Below are 18,649 nucleotides of genomic sequence, written 5' to 3' on the forward strand. Positions count from 1 at the left end.
TGAAAATGACCTCTAAAATTTTATTTTATTTTTAATAAATATATATTATTATGATATTATACTAAATTTTTATTTTTACTCAAAATTCAATAATAATAATAATAAATGATTGAAATTATATTTAAAAATTAAATAAAATACAAAATAACTTACTAGTTGAATTGATTCAAACATAAAGAAAAAAAAAATTAACAATAAAAGTTCAATAAAAACTTCAAATAATATCTATTAGCAAACAAACACTAGCACAGCTGGAATTCATATCGAGCAAAACTCAATCATGAAAAGCTAGATTCAATCAGGCTCGTTAGCAACTCGAAACTTAAGAAAATAAAATTGACACAAGTCGCTTAAAGAGTTGGCCTGGTGGTGTGGGAAGTGAACTTGTCATGGATTCAAACCTCAACACCTCCAGATCTATAGTGCGCATTTTCAGTAGCAGCGGCGGATTCTCACGTCATAAAAAAATAAAAAAAAAAAAAAAAAGATTGACACAAGTTATTTTTGGAACTATTTGAGTTGTACAACTCGGTTTACAAGTCCGAATGACACACAATGCTTGGAACAACAACTACACAGCGATCCCAAATAACGGTATTTATGCATACAAGATTCATGAGAATTTATAACCTTGTCTGTGGAAGGCACGCACGCTTAGTCCACCATCGATGTGAAGGTTGATCATAGTACGGTACCTCACTGTCCGCCTCTCGTCGCTTAATTTGAAGACAAAGAACCTCAGCAGAACCACCGAGAATATCTTCATCTGTCTGTAAGCAAATTCCTTCCCCAAGCATATACGTGGACCGGCCTGTTCATCAATCACAGCTTGTTTTTCTTTAGATTCAACCCCGTATGCATATATTCGACAGATAAATTTGCATTCAAAATCAATAACTTGATGAGCGTATTGAAGGCTTCCTAAACTACATATTGGGACTATGGGATATGGAGTCAGCTCTGTTTATATAAATACTACTGGAATTTTGACACTATTTATCAATCAACAACTTTTAGAAAAAATATCACATCAAATATCAAATGTCAAAATATCACATCAAATACTCAACTTTTTATAATCTGCAATCCACCGTTTAAATAGAGAGTTTTGGAGTTAGTATTTAATGTGATAGTTTATAAGAAAAAGAATATATTTGATCGGATATTTTTTTAAAAATCTACTGTAGTTCTAAAATCGTTAGTGTAAACTGACCTCGAAGACTTCCAAAATTCTTATCTAAACATAGACTTCAATTCACACATGTGATTTCAAAGAGAAATTGATTTTAAGAATAAGCAAATTCGAATTTTAAGCCACAAACCTGGAAAGCTGTAAATTTGAAGGGACTCTCTGGTTGGAAGCAACCATTATCATCTAGCCATCTTTCAGGTTTAAACTCTTCTGCATCGTCGCCCCATAGGAATTTCATCCTTCCCATTGCATATGGTTGATAAGCCACCATATCACCTTTCTTCAAACTGAATCCATCCGGCATTGTGTCATCGGACAAGCACACTTTTGCATCCTATTCATGGCATGTAATATGAGCAAAGCAAACACACTTTTAATGACACAAATTTAAAATCAATCATTTTCCGAGTCAGTTTGGCGAAATAACATATATGGTCCTACACCCTAAATAATTAACATTTTGATCTCGCTAAAATTGTGAGGATTGTACTTATTGATCCAACAGTAAACAAAAACAACTGTAATCCCACGATATGTAGAACCATCAAAACTTACATATTTTAGTCACATGATATTACATGAATTGAAGTTCGACATAGAGGTTTATGTTGCATCATCTAACTCTGTATTAATGTACTTCAATAATTTTGGCAACCAGAAATCTTTTATGACAATAATTGTCACTTTGGCTAGAAAAGACACAGAAGGACGAAAAATTAAAACTATTGTATTAAAATTGATATGGACCTTCCTTGTGAACATGCACTTTTGTTTCCTTGGAGTTCAGTTTTGTTTCATTTATTTTTACTATTCAATCTTTTACAATTTCAGTATATTATTTCCTCTCACAAGATATCACATCTAAACTACTGTATAAACAAAAACCAAAAATCAAATCGAAAAAATCAAGTAAACACATTCTCTCAATTTTCAGGCATCAGTAAGCAACGCCTGTCAATCTTTGTCCACTGCATGTATCAAACATAAGCAAGATGCATCACAATTATTGCACACACAGCAACGGTGGATCGTTATCCAGCAAACCGGATTAAAAGGGCATAGTGGTATTTTCAACAGCTAAAATTTTCAAAAGTTAAAAGTGAATATAAAATGGAAAGAAGCAACTGTAATCCTGACAATAGTAAAACCCAAATTGATGAATTTTCAAGATCAACTCCACACTAAAAAGGAAGGAAGTGGGGTTTAAAACCAAATGTCACATACTGTTGCGATTCCTTTCTTTGGTTTTATAATAAATATTTCCCTAATGAGCTGTGCATCACAAGCGATTCATTACCGAACTAATTATTTTCAAGTCAAGCTCACAAAGAAACAATAATTCCTACTTTCCAAAAAATAAAGCCAAACTGCCTATATAGCTGAAATACCCAGAAAAATGCTTTTCTTTCTCAACATTTTCTTTATGTGATCCAGTATAATCACAGACCTTTCTTACCAGAACTCCCCAATAAAGCAATAGCTAAAATTAGACATCAAGTAAAACAGGTGGCCGGTGGGGGGCAGGATTGAAATAAGTGGAGTGACATGACTACTTGTATCAATAAGGTGAATCATTCTTTTTGGAAGCCCTTAAAGATAATTTCAAAGCTAGGTATGACACATTTAGAGAAATTTTAGAAATGGTGACCTCTTGGAAAGATCAATTGTGTTAATTCGTAAAGCCAGTCTAGTGTCTATGAAGCCAGAGCGTCACAGATGGTACCAAATTTCGCTGGAAATCACAGTTAAACCTTGATGAACTAATCAACCTCCTACCAACACTTATATAACTAATCAACTGTCTCCCAAAGAAAAGATACTTGGGCTACTGGATGATCAAGATTCAAGGAATATGTAACTTTAAAATTTTGATATATATATATATATATCTATATATTAACTAGAAGTGATACAACTCATATCAACAAGGTGCACATTTTTTTTCGAAAGTCTACCCAATAACAGTTCAAAGTTAAATGAGTTTACTTGAGATAGTTTCAAAATGGTTACCCGTGTTGAGAGCCAATTTAAGATCAAATAGCATACCCAACTGGCTGCGATATGACGGGATGCTACAATCATACTACCAAATAAGAAAAATCATACTTTCATCTCTTGAAAAGTGTTAATTTGTAATTTAATGCCATTCTGGTGCAAAATACTATTTAGTCACATGATCTCAAGTTGGCTGCACTCATGGGTCAAAATTTAGTGATTTTAATCTAAAGAGATTATTAAAAAATTGTGACAGGATACTGCATATTTTTATTTGTAAAATTCTAACAATCCTGGATTTGTGGGACTAAAACTTCTATAGATTGTTTCACTATTTGCAACCAACTTTTCTAAGGACTAAAATAGAAATAAGATTTCCACGTGGGACTGTAAAATCCCGGCCCGCAAACCATGCAAGTTGGGTGTATCGGGATTTAAACTGGCCCATAGGTCAACTCAACAAGTGGGCTTTCGAAAAAGAATATGCACATTATTGACATAAGTAGTTTATTCAATTTTTTGAAACTCAACTTAACTCAGAGGTATCATAAGGGCTAATAATGTGATTATTCCCAGGCAAATACAAACAGATCTTTAAAATCTGGAATAAACTCCCCATAATATAGAAGATCAAGGACAGCAAAAATCTTGTTGGTATGAAATTTTGTTTGATGTATTGGAGATCCGCAAAATGTTCATACAACCAACTGGTGCATGTGTGGCTGCTAAATTGTCTACGATGGCTGCTGATGTAGAATGTTTTTCCACATATTTTGAATTGGAAAAAATCTTTTTAAGAGATAAAAAACAATTGAAATCCTGTTTGTTTCATTGACAAAAGGCACAAGGAAGGGACACTACCCTTTTTGGATCCGCAAACATATTAGACAACCAAGTTGATGATGCCTGCATGTCTTCAAATATGCTCTTGATGCTCGGTTCAAGATCTGATATATTGGTCTTTGAAAAGCTCCAACATTAGATAAATTGTTTATCTCAATGTTCAACTGTAATCAAAGACAAAATACCTTGTCCCTCGTGATTGCATCAAAATGGAAAGTCAAAAAGAAATGAAGAAAAAGGAAGGAAGACTCAGTCCGTTTCATCAAGGTCTGATGTTCTGGTCATTGAAAAAGCTTCAAAGTGAGACAAAATATATATATATCTCACCGTCCTACTTCATATAAAGACAAAAGGGCTTTGATCCACAAAATTGCATGCTAAAAGGTCAAAAATAAAAGAAGAAAAAGGTTTCCAACACCCATTACAAAAAGAAGTAATATTTGACTATCTCTTCCTTCTAGGCATTTATGTGGAGTTTGACATATCAATTTCATCCCATATGGATAGATATGTGTCATGAGATGTGTCTTGGCATATTTGACCATTTTGAGTCCATTTGTTGTCGAATGTTGATTGGAAGAAGTGGGTTTGTGTATGTATATATATACACTAACCATGGAATTGTGAAAATTGGGGCTTTCATAATTTTCTAAGAGAGAAAATGTAATATCTTTCGTGTTCTAAGTAGAGAGGGAGAACTTGAAGAGTTCTACTAATCTTCACCGAAGGGAAAGCCTAAATCCCATGGTATAATAGTTGATTTTCACTTCTAGTTGAGGGGGAGTGTTCTCTTTTATTTTGAGGGATTTTTGTGGGAGGTTAGACCATGTTTTGAGTAGAAAAATCTGGGAGGATTTTTATCTATTACATTGGGCCTGATTCTTGTCGAAGTTGCTGGAGATTTGAAGCCAAAATCACATCCTGAAGGAATCACAACAGTCTGCTGTGTCGACAAACTGCCGAGTGTTTGTTTGGTTCAAACGGGATTCCAAGGAGAGTTAAAGGAGGAGGAGGTGACAAGCTACCTACAACAACGTCCTATTTCATAGCACAACCAATGGAGGTCGAGGCCTTGCATGCTTGCCTTTGCGAAGGAAGATGCACTTGTATGTGGTAGGGAAACCAATACATTTTAGTTGGGTTTGTGGCTGTTGATTTGTGAAGTGTGTGTGAGGAGTTTTTGTATCTAGCTCCTGCTTTTCTTATAGTGGAATTTCCCTGGGTTGGTACCCCCAGATGTAGGTCGATTAAGGGCTGAACTGGGTCAACAAACTTCGATGTGCTGTTTGTTTTAATTCACTCTGCACTGCACTTTTTGTTGCTTGTTTGTTGTTCGAATCTCAAGCAGACAACATCACTCTTAACACAGTAAACCTTTTGAGTTTGCATTCCATTTCGCTGATCGTTTAAGAGTGATCAGAATTGGAGTTTAAGGTGTAAAAATACATCTTGTGGGACCGTCAATTGGTATGAAAGCCAACTCTTCAAAAGATTAAGGATGAGAGATCTACTTAAAGATGTCAAAGAACGGAAGCTCGACGTCAAGACCACCATTGTTCGATGAATCGAACTACATATATTGGAAGGTGAAAATGAAGGTGTACATTATGTCCATCAGTGATGAAGCTTCGGATTCAGTCGAGTATGGATGGACACCACCCATGAAGCTTGCCGAGGCTATTGAAATTTTTGGTAGAGATACTCCGGCTCCGCTTGTTCCAAAGCCGAAAACTCAATACACAGCTGAAGAAAAAGATATGAGCAATGCCAACTCTAGAGCTTTAACGCCATTTTCAATGGAGTAGATAATTTCTTTTCAAAATCATCTCGAAATGCACAACTGCGAAAGTTACTTGGGATGCTTTGTTGGTGACTTTTGAAGGGTCTGATAAGGTGTGAGCCACAAAGTTACAAATGGTGGAAAGTCAGTTCGATAGCCTAAAGATGAAGGAAGATGAGACTATCTTCGACTTTAGCAGTCGATTCAAAGACATCATCAACCAAGCACACATGCTCGGTTTCGTTTATAAAGAAAGAAAGCTCGTCAATAAGATGTTAAGAACAATCACAAAGAGGTTTGCACCAAAGGTGGTTGCTCTCGAAGAAATAGAGAAAATCAAAACAATGTCTCTTGATGCTTTGATTGGGATTCTCCAAAACTATGAGCTGAACCATTTGAAGTTGCAGCCAAACAAAGGAGTTGGTTTTACCGTTGAGGATATTGATGCTGATGAAGTGGATGAGGATGATATTTCATTTCTTTCGGATCAAATTTTAAAAATATTACAACAACAGAGGGCAAGGAAATTGAAGCGGCAAACCGGGCATATCAGTAATCAGTAAAAGATCCGAACGACCAACAGACGACCGCCTCAAAATGAGCAGAAGCAAAACATTCAGAGCAAACCTGTTGCCTTTGAGCCTGAGCGGAAAAGAAAGTTTCAAGTCTCTCAAAATTTGAACGCCTCAGCCAATGTGATATGCTATGGATGTAATGGCTTAGGACACCTGAAATCCGAATGCCCTACGGCTTTGAGGAAATAAATTAAGGCTATGGAAGTGACTCTCAACGATGAAGAAGATTAAGATGATCAATCTGTGTCACAAAATTCTGATGGTAATGAAGAAGAGGTAGTAGCCTTCACTTTGAAAACCAAATAAGAGATTTGATCCAACTTTGATGCTGATACTCATAGAGATGGATTGCGACGAAATTGTTAGAGAAATACAAAGAAATGGTGAAAGGGCAGAAAGTATTGATCTCCATTAATGAAAGGCTGAAGGATCGTGTTGATGAACTAGATGCATGGAATAATGCCCTCACCCAAGAAAATCACAATATGCGAAAAGAAAATGATGAATTTGCAGATGAAAATTCGAAGCTAAATCAACTTCTCAAGAACGATCTTGCAAAAATAGCTGACCTAATATCAACAAATTTCAAACTTCTTGAAGAAAATACCCACATGAGGAAAGGAAAAGAGAAGCTCGATGAGGTTCTTTCCATCGGTAAACCTTTTGGTGGTGATCGTCATGGGCTTGGATACAAACATGGTACTGAAAGCAATCAAACTGTTTTTGTGAAAGGTGGCTTATTGGAAGAATCAACCAATACAACACCGCAACAGATAAACAGAATGCATGAGGTAGTTGAGAAATCGTTCAGACAACCTGTGAACTGCAAGTACTGTGGAATCATTGGACACGAGGCTGATTGGTGTGAAGGAGTCATTCATGATTTATTCAGAGGAAAGAAGATTTCTTGGCCTTCGGAAAAGATGAAAAATAGGATAAATATCATACTTGAATAGAGGCCCAAGAAGTTGACAAATGTGTGCAATGTTGCTCTATCCACGGCTCGTTGGGATGAAGGGAAGACTTGGTATTTCAACAGTGGATGCTCGAGACACATGAAAAATCAAAGAGATCTCCTCTCTGATTTCCAGGAAGCTGACTGTGGACATGTGATTTATGGAAATTGAGTCAAAGGCAAGATTACTGAATATGGTGCTTTACAAGTTGATGGACTGCACAACTTGTCAAAGGTCTTCTTGGTGGAAAATCTCAACACCAATTTTATTAGCATCAGCCAGCTCTGTGACGAAGGTTTGAAGGTAAATTTTACCAAAAAATTCTGTGAAGTTTATTATGGAAATCGACATATGATGGCTGGATTTCGGTCTAAGAATAATTGCTACATCATGAAAATAAGAACAGAAGTTGCTTTTTCAATCAAGAAAGATGAGATGTCCTTAGGTCATTCTAGACTTGGGCATGTGAACATGCATGATTTGATTCGGTTGAGCAAATTGGAAACTGTTCGGGGTCTGCCCAGGCTGTCTAAGGTAGAAAGATTATTTTGCGTAGATTATTGCAAAGGAAAGCAGAGCAGGGCAGTCCACAAATTAACTGAACAGTTTGCAACAGACAGGTGCCTGGAACTTAATGGGGCCAACCAAAGTCGAGAGTGTTGCTGAAAAGAAGTATATACCTATTGTCGTCGATGACTTCTCCAAGTTCACTTGGGTGAACTTTCTCAAAAAAAAAAAAAAAAAAAAGTGATACCCTCGAAGCATTTGAGAAGCTGTGCAACCAAATTTCAGATGAAAAGCAGTCTAAGGTTGCAAGGATAAGGAGTGATCATGGCAGAGAGTTTGAGAACCAACTTTTTTATGCTTACTGCAGCAAGTATGGGATCTTTCACGAGTTCTCAGCTCCAATGACACCACAACAAAATGGTGTGGTAGAAAGTAAGAATAGAACACTTCAAGAGATGGCTAGAACCATGATGCATGTCAAATCTGTCTCAAGGAACTTGTGGGCCGAAGCAGTGAGTACAGCTTGTTACATCATTAACCGAATCTACTGGAGGCTGCACACTCAGTCTACCCCCTATGAGATATGGAAGGGAAGAAAGCCTATCATTCACTACTTCCACACCTTCTTGAAGGACAGACAACCTGTTAGCAAATTCGAAGCAAGGGCAGAGGAATGCATATTTCTCGGGTATTCCATAAATAGCAAGGCATATCGCGTCTTCAATTTAAAAAGCAAAAAGGTGATGAAATCCTCAAATGTGAAATTTAATGATGGCCTGAAGGACAAAGAAGACAATGATTCTGATGTTGAAGCATACGTTGAAAAGAAAAATCAGAAATCAAAAGAAGCTGCAGTCGAAATTGAGTATGATCCAGAGGCTGATCATACCAACCATGAACAACCATCTGGTGAGGAAGATGAACCAGAAACTGAGGTAAAAAGGAGACCAAGAATAATCAGGTATCATCCCTCTAATGCCATTATTGGAGACCCTCAACGAGAAAGGATGACTCGAAGTAAAACAATCAATTTTCGAGATCTCGCTGGGATGAGTTGCTTCATGTCCAAAGAGGAGCCTAGAAACGTTGATGAAGCACTCGAGGATGAATACTGGATCACAGCCATGCAGGAAGAATTACTTCAGTTGGAAAGAAACAAAGTGTGGGAGCTGGTTCAACCACCATCAAATGCCAATGTGATTGGCACCAAGTGGATTTTTCGAAATAAAACCGATGAGATAGGAAATGTCATCAGAAACAAGGCTAAGCTGGTCGCCCAGGGTTATTCTCAGCTTGAAGAACTCGACTAAGATGAGACTTTTGCCCCCGTTGCTCGGATTAAGGCGGTACGTTTGCTTCTATCCATTTCATGCACTCTTGAGTTCAAACTATTCCAAATGGATGTGAAAGCAGTGTTTTTAAATGGATGGATCAAAGACGAAGTCTTTGTTGCTCAACCAAAGGAATTTGAGAGTCCAACTCATCCGGAGTATGTCTACAAACTTCATAAGGCACTCTATGCTCAAGCAAGCTCCAAGGGCTTGGTATGATCGTTTATCGTCATTCCTTCTTGATTATGTTTGTGGCTCAATCGACAAGACATTGTTGATTAAACATGCTAGAAATGATATCCTAATTACTCAAGTCTATGTGGATGACATCGTCTTTGGAACCACTTCAAATGTCTTGAAGAATGAATTCGTTGATTTATGTCAACGGAATTTGAGATGTTACTTCTTTCTGGGACTGCAAATCAAACAGTGTAAAGATGGGATATTTCTTTGTCAGAGTAAATACGCTCAAAACCTTGTAGAAAAATTCGGCATGGAGAATTCAAAAGCAATTCGGACTCTGATGGGACTACATGAGAAATTGTCAAAAGGTGACTCTGGAAATTCAGTTGATCAGAAATTATACAGGAGCATGGTTGGAAGCTTACTCTACCTCACGGCCAATAGACCAGATATTTTCTTCAGCATATGTGTGTGTCCCCGATTTCACGCAAATCCCAAGGAGGCACATCTCAACGCGGTCAAAAGGATCATTCGATACGTTAAGGGCACAACTCATTTTGGCCTATGGTATGCAAAGGGATTATCGGTGGACTTGATTGGATTTACTGTCTCCGATTGGGCTGGATATAATAATGGTCGGGAAAAGCACCTCAGGTGACTGTTTTTTACCTAAAACATAATCTTATAAGTTGGTTATCGAAGAAGCAAAACAACATCGCTCTGTCAACTGCAGAAACGGAATATGTTGCTGCAGCAAGTGGTGGCTCACAACTTATCTGGATGAAGCAGATGTTGAACGGCTATGGGTTTAGCCAAGAAAGCTTCACTTTTCATTGTGACAACATAAGTGCAACAGACATTTAAAAAAATTCAGTCCAACACAATCGCACAAAGCACATTGATATCCGATATCACTTCATTCATGAATTAGTGGAAGATGGAACATGTGATCTGCAGTATGTTCAGACATCCATGCAACAGGCTGATATCCTCATCAAAGGACTTGATTCAAAAAGATTCGAGATGCTAAGGAGGAGTTTGGGTATGTGTACCCATCACTAAAGGTCCTAAATCTTTCCATGCTCTATATCATGCATTGAAATAATTTGATGAATAGTATATGCATAAGCTTTGACGAGGACGTCCAATCTTCAAGCATTCAAATGCCTGTGGAACCCATCACTCGAAGCCGAGCTCGTCAGTTTCAAAAATCCGTCACTGCATTGATCAGATGATTTTTCATGGAGAATCATTTTAAGGATGATGCTTGGAGACCACTTAGCCCTCACCTAACGCTCCTTCAATGGGACCCACAAGAATTCCAATTGAAAGATCAAGAGAATCACTAATCATGGAAGTATATTAAGGAAATCCTCACTTATGGAGAGAATCACTAATCATGGAAGTATATCAAGGGAATCATCACTTTTGGAGAGAATCACTAATCATGGAAGTATATCAAGGGAATCATCACTTATGGAGAGAATCGCTACTCATGAAAGATTATCAAGGGAATCATCACTTATTATGGAGGCTTCTAGAAATACCTTAATATATATTTCTTTTTATCATAAGTTTCCATATAGTATAATTCTATATCTAAAACTTCCCTAATTATTTATTTCGTTATAGTTAGACTTACCTTTTGGTTTGTTTCATTTATTATTTGTTGCCTTTTATTTTCCTCAAGGACCTCTATATAAGGTCTTTGCCTATCATTGTAATGGGAACTTTTTTTACATCTTGAATTGAATTTCACTTTTATAATTTTCTAGTGTTAGGAAGTGATTTCCTCGCATTTAGAATCTCAAATCGGGTCTTTGGAGTGATTCCATCGGTTCGTGGCTTCCAATCCTTTGTAGTAGGATTTAGCCTATTGTTTGTGTTTTACCTATGGATTGATTTCAGGTCCGAGACTTATTCTCGTAGTTGGTTATCATCCATACTAAGTCACATTCTCTGCACTATCTTTTCTTCTTCCTTCTCTTTTCTTTTATACATATTCTTAATTCATTTGTTCTATTGAACTTTGTGGGTAAGAAAATTATATTGGTTATAATTATACGCAGCTGGGCCGTGTCATCTGGTATCAGAGCCAAGTTGATACAATCTCTTGATTGATATCACGGTTCTTACTTGAAAAAAAAAGGGAAAAAAAAACAAAAAAAAAAGTTCTTCTCAAATATCAAGATATTTGTTATTTACTTCTAGTTCTCGAATAATCTTTTCTTTTATAAAAAAAAAACAAAACAAAAAAATCTATTTAGATTATTTGTCTTCTGTCTTCATTCTGAACTTATATTTCTTTTGTTTTCACTACTGCTTTGGATTTTTTGGCTATCGTCTTCGGGAGAATTCCATCGATTTGATTTGAGTCCTTTTTGCGAGATGGAGAGGTACATAAGGTGTGGAGTGATACACGAGAGTTCTAGTGAGGTTATTTTCTTCTTTTTTTTTTCTTCTATTTCTAATGGCAGGGGGTGAAGGATCCAATTCTCAACAAATTGATGTACAAAGTCTTCTCAATACTATTCCACAAGAGTTCAAAACTCTTCACCATTCTGGATTGGAGTTGATGAACAATAGGATGGATCAACTGGAAGAGAATCAACAAAAGTTACAAGAGAATATCCGACAGTTACCTGAAGCTCAGAGGCGAAATGATGTTCAACCGCATTTGAGGCCAAGACGCAACATCTGGCCCCTGCCCCCACACAACTTTGATGAACCCCATGATGAGGAGTTTGAAGGAAATTGGGAACGACCTAGGCATCATAATAACCATCACCGACGGGATAGAGATGAGGCTATCAACTTGATCAAGTTCCAAGTGCCACCGTTCCAAGGAAAATCCGACCCTGAAGCATTTTTGCAATGGGAACGAAGGTTAGAACTAATCTTTGATGTTCAACAATTAACTGACCAACAAAAACTCCACGTGGCCGTAATGGAGTTTTCAGATTATGCGCTTGCATGGTGGGACCAATTGAGCATCAACCGCCGTAGAAATAGAGAGGCTCCAGTGCGTACTTGGACAGAACTTCGTACACTCATACGAAAGAGGTTTGTTCTCCCTCATTACCATCATGAAGTATTGCGGAGATTGCAGAGTATACAACAAGGGTCGCGGTCAGTGGAGGAGTACTATAAGGAGGTTGAAACACTTCTTCTACAAGCCGATATCCATGAAGATCAGGAGCAAACGATGTCTAGATTCTCGAATGGGCTTCAAAGAGATATTGCTGATGCGGTAGAGATGTACCAATACGTGGACCTCGAGGAGATGGTACACTTGGCCATAAAGGTGGAGAAGCAACTAAAATCAAAGCGGATGCAAGGTAATCGTTTAAACCTTCTCCAATTGTAGGTTTGCCTAAAGCGCCGCTTTCACAACATATCAACAAAGGAAAAGAGGTAGCGGGAGTTGATTCGACGCGCCCTAAGCCGCCAACAAACGCCCCAAAGAACACCACCCGTAGCCGAAATGTGTTATGTTTCAAATGCCAAGGCCGAGGACATTTTGCGAATCAATGTCCAAATAAGCGTACTATGGTTCTTACGATTTCCGGTGAGTACAAATCCGAATTAGAAACTGAAGAGGTCAATGAGGCAAATTCCTACGACCAGGAAGCTGTAGAATCCATACCGGAGTCCAATTTGACGTTAGTCACTCTCCGAGCTCTTAGCACTCTTCCAAAGGAGGTTGAAGATGCCGAACAACGCGAAAATTTATTCCATGGAAGGTGTAAGATCGCGACTAAGGTATGTAGTCTTATCATTGACGGTGGTAGTTGTACCAATGTCATTAATGACCTCGCAGTGAAAAGACTTAATTTGAGGATGAATTTGCATCCGAGGCCGTACAAACTACAGTGGCTCAATAATTGTGGGGAAATCAACGTCACCAAACAAGTGTTGGTGGGAATTGATCTACAAGGTTACAAGGATGAGGTAAAATGCGATGTAGTTCCAATGCAAGCATGTCATATTTTGCTTGGGAGACCATGGTAATTTGACAAGTTGTACATGATGGCCGCCGTAATCGATATACTTCCACACATGCCGAACGGATCATAGTTCTAAAGCCGTTGAGTCCTCGAGAAGTAAATGAAGATAAAAAATACTTGTACAAGCAGTTTGCCGCTGAAGCAAGAGAGAAAATGAACCAAAAGAAAGACAACAAGATGGTGGGCTATGTCGCTGAATCAACTCAATGTGAGGAATCCAATTTGAAGTCCTCCTTAGAATCACCCGCAACAAAAGGTACTCCGAATACAAGTGCATCTACTCTTTCATATAGCCTAACTACCCCAGAACCTCTCAAATCTTCATCCTCACCAATAAATACATCTCCCCCGAGCCACTCTCAAATACTCTACCCTTCTACTCAAAAATCAATTACGAGTGTAGTGATTCAGGGTTAAACCAGTTGGAATCTTAAACACGAGAGTGAGAGGTCTAATCTTTTTATGTGTAGGAAGGAAGCTTTACGCTTAGAACATGGAGTTCATTGTTTGCTATTACTTTCTAAACCTTCTTATTTTTCCATGAATGACTCTAACAAACTTCCATCTAGTTTTTCTAACTTATTGCAGACGTATGATGATGTTTTTCCTGATGAAGTATGATAACTCCAAATAGGAGCATATTCTTAGCTTGACAAAACTGTGTGTATTACTCGAATTTCTGTATAAAAACCATCACAATGACTCATTAATGGCATACATTATTGATATATATCGCTTGGCATGATCCAGAATTCGTTGTTGAGATTATTAATGATTTTTGCCTTTTTAAGCGGTAGTCTGGTGCCAGAAAAGGCAGACGCCACAAGCGACAGTAACCTCCGCTCGCAAGCGCCCAGAATACATCCAGAAAAATACTAAGGCATGAGAGGTAAGCGGCAGCTTTCACCACCCGCAAGCGACAACCTTTCCCGTTTGCAAGCGACAGCCCAGGCACCCACCGCTGCAGATTATCACCAGATTCCAACTAAGTGTTCCAACTGCAACGGTACAACCATTCCATTTCCAGCCAGTACAAGCGAGCCTAGCTGCGCTGATGCCCTCCACCTCTTCGGCGAGCGAGGAAGATTTGCACCCTTACAGTTCAGTGCAATCAAAGCAAGCGCCCTGGGAGTTATGACCAGCAACTGCTTCAACAGAATAACTACCAGTAACCGCCTAACTGCCTAGCGGTTGGAACTGCCCAACAACTGATTGCAACTGTCCCGTTTCACCTGCTATAAATAGGGTCAGATATCTTTATGTAAAAGAGATCGATACTTCGATTAGAAACACTCTTAGCAAGTACCTCTCAAGCAAATCGTCTTCCTGTTTTCGAGAGCTCCAAACCCTGTAAAGGAGTTCTCCACAGGAATGGCCAAGGGAGTAGGGATTTTCCTTCTCCCTTGGCCAAGTCTTTACAGCTTTCTTAGATTAGATTACTGCTTTCGTTTATAGCTTTGTAGCTTTATTCTTTTCATGCTTTCGTAGTAGATAATGAAATATCATTCAGTTCTTCATCCTCAATTCTTCCACAATTTTTACACACTTATATAAAGTTTGAATTTAGAGAATTCCATTTCACTGGTTTAGAGCTAGAGAATAATTGATTATTTGAGCCTTGTTATGCGCCAAAAGCGGTCTCAAGGTAGTTCAATGTAGTTAAGTACGCGGGAGCCTTGTCGACTTGCTAAACTGTTGTTCTGCATTCAATTTTGATTAAAAAGAGGTAACAAAAGGGTAAAGCCACTAATGAGACAGATTTTGGGAAAATTAACGGGACATAGGCGGTGGTCAATTAGATCGCAGAGATTCCTAGTGACAGTAGGGTTTCTTTCTTATAATGTCTTGAATTTGGGTGTCATTGAAGTCTTGTTATAAATCCCTTAAGGTAAAAAATTCCAGTGTTATAATTTCTTTATATTCAGTTTATATAATTACAATACTTCCTACTCACCGCTTACGTAAAATATATAAATTTCCGATAACACAACTGCATCGCTCGCTCATTGCCTCCAGGGAAATCTATCCATTTAGTAACGCACAGTTCAGACACAACATATCTCCTTCACTCTCGGTCGCTCATCTATATATATATATATACATATGTATACATATAATGTGCTGCTCGCTCATCTCCCGTTCACTCGGTAACAGCCATTCATCCATGTCCCGTTCATCTGGTCCCCACTTCCGCTCATATCCCGATCATCTGGTTACCGCTGGCACTTCATCTGGTTGAGGATCTTTTGAAACGCCATAAATTACTTTTAAATTCTTTGTAATAATTTTTGCATTTTTACTAATTTTGCTAACTTTTTCTTTAATGTGGCTACCATCATGTAGGGGTCCGAAGCGTTTTCAGCATCCCACAAGTCCTACTCCTTCCACTCGATCACAGAGACGTCTGTTCAGAGAGCAAGTTCGAGAACAACTTATGGCGAACCAAAGAAATGCCACCGCTCCTTCTACTGTCGTCCCAGCTTTCCAGACTGCCGCTAGGACATCTTCCAACTCTGCCACATCTGCATCTTCGCAGGAGGTGCCGCTCTACATCCCCACTGTGGTCCCTACTGTCGTTCCCCATGCGCTCACACCAACTGAGGAGCAATTAATGAGAGCCCTCAATAGCATTTAACAGGGAATGGCGGGGCTGCAAGCGCACCTCACTCAGGTGGAGAAAGCTCAAGCTGCGCAGGGGGCATTTATCGCTTCCCAAGCGGCTCAAGCTGCCAAGACCGCTGCGATACCCGCTACCATCACTCCCCCAACACCTACTGCTGAGCATTACCAGAGGGCTGAAGGACACAGGGCTGCTGAACGCCCGCTTGCTGAAGTCCCCATGGACGTTCACTACCAGTCCCTTCTGGATCATACATTAATTACAAGTTCTGCACCCAGAGGCTCTGGCCATTATGAGGTAAAACCAGCGTTCGTCAGCCTGGCGAGCCAGAGCCAATTCCATAGGCTGCTCAACGAAAGCCCTTATGAGCATCTACAGAACTTTAACAGGATACGCCGAAGAGTCCTGACAAATGATGATTCAGAGCTGCCAACTCCAAATCTCACGGCATCACGGAGGACGCTGCAAAACTGATACTGTTTCCATTCTCTTTATCCGGAGAAGCCAGGAAATGGTTCGATAACCTTTATCCCATTCCTGGCTCTTTTAAGGAAGCAGCACAAGCCTTCGTGAGTAAAAACCATCCTATATCGAAGACCATTCGCCAAAGGAATGAAATACTCACTTTCAAGATGGCGAGTGATGAGACCCTTCCCAAAGTCTGGAACCGATTCAAACAATTGCTCCGCAACTGCCCTCATCATGAAATTCCGGACTTCATGGAGCTACAAATTTTCTACTCAGGAATCACTCCTGAACTAAGAATGTCCTTGGATGCAGTGGCAGGAAGCTCGCTGATGGGGCGTTGTGCCTCAGAAGCGAGGGCTTTAATAGAGAAAATGGCGGCCAATCAGTCAAGTTGGCCAGAGTCCAACAGGCCCGAGCCATTGAGGAGTCTATACCAGGTTCCTGCTTCCATTTCTCACGATGCAAGGATCGACAGTTTGTCGATCCAAGTCAAGGAGTTGTCTAAGCTCATGAAGCAGGAAACCTGCGTAATAAAGGAAAACAGGCGCTGCACGAGGCCGCGGAATGTGAGGAAAGAGCTTTTGAAGACCAACAAGGTCCGCAGGTTGCTGAGTGCTCGACTGAAGAGGCTCAGAACCCAGCGGAGGTCTACTATATGGCTGGCAGAAATGCCCCTCAATTCCAGCAATTTCAAAAGGGGCAAGCTCAAGGCCCCGCTGGACCGCGTCCTCAGCAACAATTTCAGAGACCACAACAGTTCGCTGCGCAACAATATCATCAAGGGGGACATTATCCACATCAACAGCAATACTTTCAAGCCCCCCACTTTCCGCAGCAGGCACCTGCATTCGCTTAACCTCCCACAGCGGGCCAAGCACCACTGAGTCTGGAGGAGCTCTGGAGGAACATAGAGCGAGCAAATTAGGAGTTCCAACGAAATACTTCTGCCTCGATCAAAATGCTGGAAATACAAGTCGGGCATATAACTGAAGCTATGAAGCTAAAGCAGAAAGGAACGTTGCCTGGGACAGTCGAGATTGTCCCGAACCAAGCAAAGGCCATCGAAACAAGGGGAGGAAAGCGGACACAATCACCACCGCTGCCAGACAGAGGTATTAATCATTCTCCTAACCCTATTGTTGCTAACGTGCCTGTGCAGGATGAAGTTATACAAATTCCGACTAAGAGGGAAGGTCCATCCCAACCTCGAGCGATACCAGCCGCTTGGGTGCCTGAACCAAAGGAAAAGGGTCCCGCTCAGCCTTTGGCTCGAGCCCCCTTTCCCACACGACTTGGGAAGAAGAACAACTCCAAAGAATTTGATAAGTTTGTGCACACTTTTTGTAGTCTTCAAATTACTATACTGTTTGCTAATACTTTGTCACAGATGCCACATTACGCTAAGTTTATCAAAGATATAATCAACCGAAAGTGGGCATTCCCTGACGAAGGGGCAGCGGTGCAGCTGGAGAGTGTGTGCAGCGCCGTATTTAAAGAGGACCTCCCAAAGAAACTAAGCGATCCTGGGAGTTTCATTATTATTTGTACTATAGGAAATTTAGAGCCGATTAGGGCATTATGTGATCTAGGTGCAAGTATCAATCTTATGCCCTTCTCGCTTTTCTCTAAATTAGGGCTTTATAAATTAGAAGCATGCAGAACTGTAATTCAGCTTGCCGATAAATCAATAAGATTACCTAAAGGAATCATTCGTGATGTACTAGTGCAAGTAAACAAATTTATTTTCCTTGCAGATTTCATTATAATGGAAATGAGCGAGGATCGCGAAATTCCAATAATTCTAGGGAGACCTTTCCTTGCCACCGCTCAAGCCACGATAAATGTCGCCGAAGGCGAAATCTCATTAAGCTTCGGTGGAGATAAAGTCATATTTTCCGTGAACTCAGCATTGCGTCAACCTCAGGAAGAAAATTGTGATTTTATCAATGAGTTAAATGAAGTAACAACTTTTGAGAGCTTTATTACACTTGAAAATCTGGAAGGAATTTCAGATAACGGGTCGCTTGAGCTGGAAGCTGCAGAGGCTTTAGCAGAGGCAAGTGGTGACACGCCAGCGCTCACTGAATCCATTGAACGAGCGACGAGGGAACCAGCCAGCGACACCAACATAAAGGATGAGCTGAAAAAATTACCTGAACACCTCAAATATATATTCCTTGGCCCGGAGGAGA

The 18,649-nt window shown here is 39.6% G+C and overlaps 1 protein-coding gene across 1 annotated transcript in view; it reads right to left on the bottom strand.

Annotated features, from left to right (window-relative positions):
* Window positions 1–223: 223 nt before the first annotated feature.
* The window catches only part of LOC127250239 (cytochrome P450 704C1-like), a 35,547-nt gene continuing 17,121 nt past the window's right edge, over window positions 224–18,649 (bottom strand). Inside the window, exons 5-6 of the mRNA XM_051273409.1 lie at window positions 1,323–1,526; window positions 224–811 (exon numbers count right to left, since the gene is read on the bottom strand). Coding sequence (XP_051129366.1) covers window positions 614–811; window positions 1,323–1,526 — 402 coding nt within the window. The 3' untranslated portion in view covers window positions 224–613. The remainder of the gene's footprint in view (window positions 812–1,322; window positions 1,527–18,649) is intronic.

Source organism: Andrographis paniculata, unplaced genomic scaffold (assembly GCF_009805555.1).
Source record: "Andrographis paniculata isolate CXL003 unplaced genomic scaffold, ASM980555v1 Contig37END, whole genome shotgun sequence".
NCBI classification, from domain to species: Eukaryota; Viridiplantae; Streptophyta; class Magnoliopsida; order Lamiales; family Acanthaceae; genus Andrographis; species Andrographis paniculata.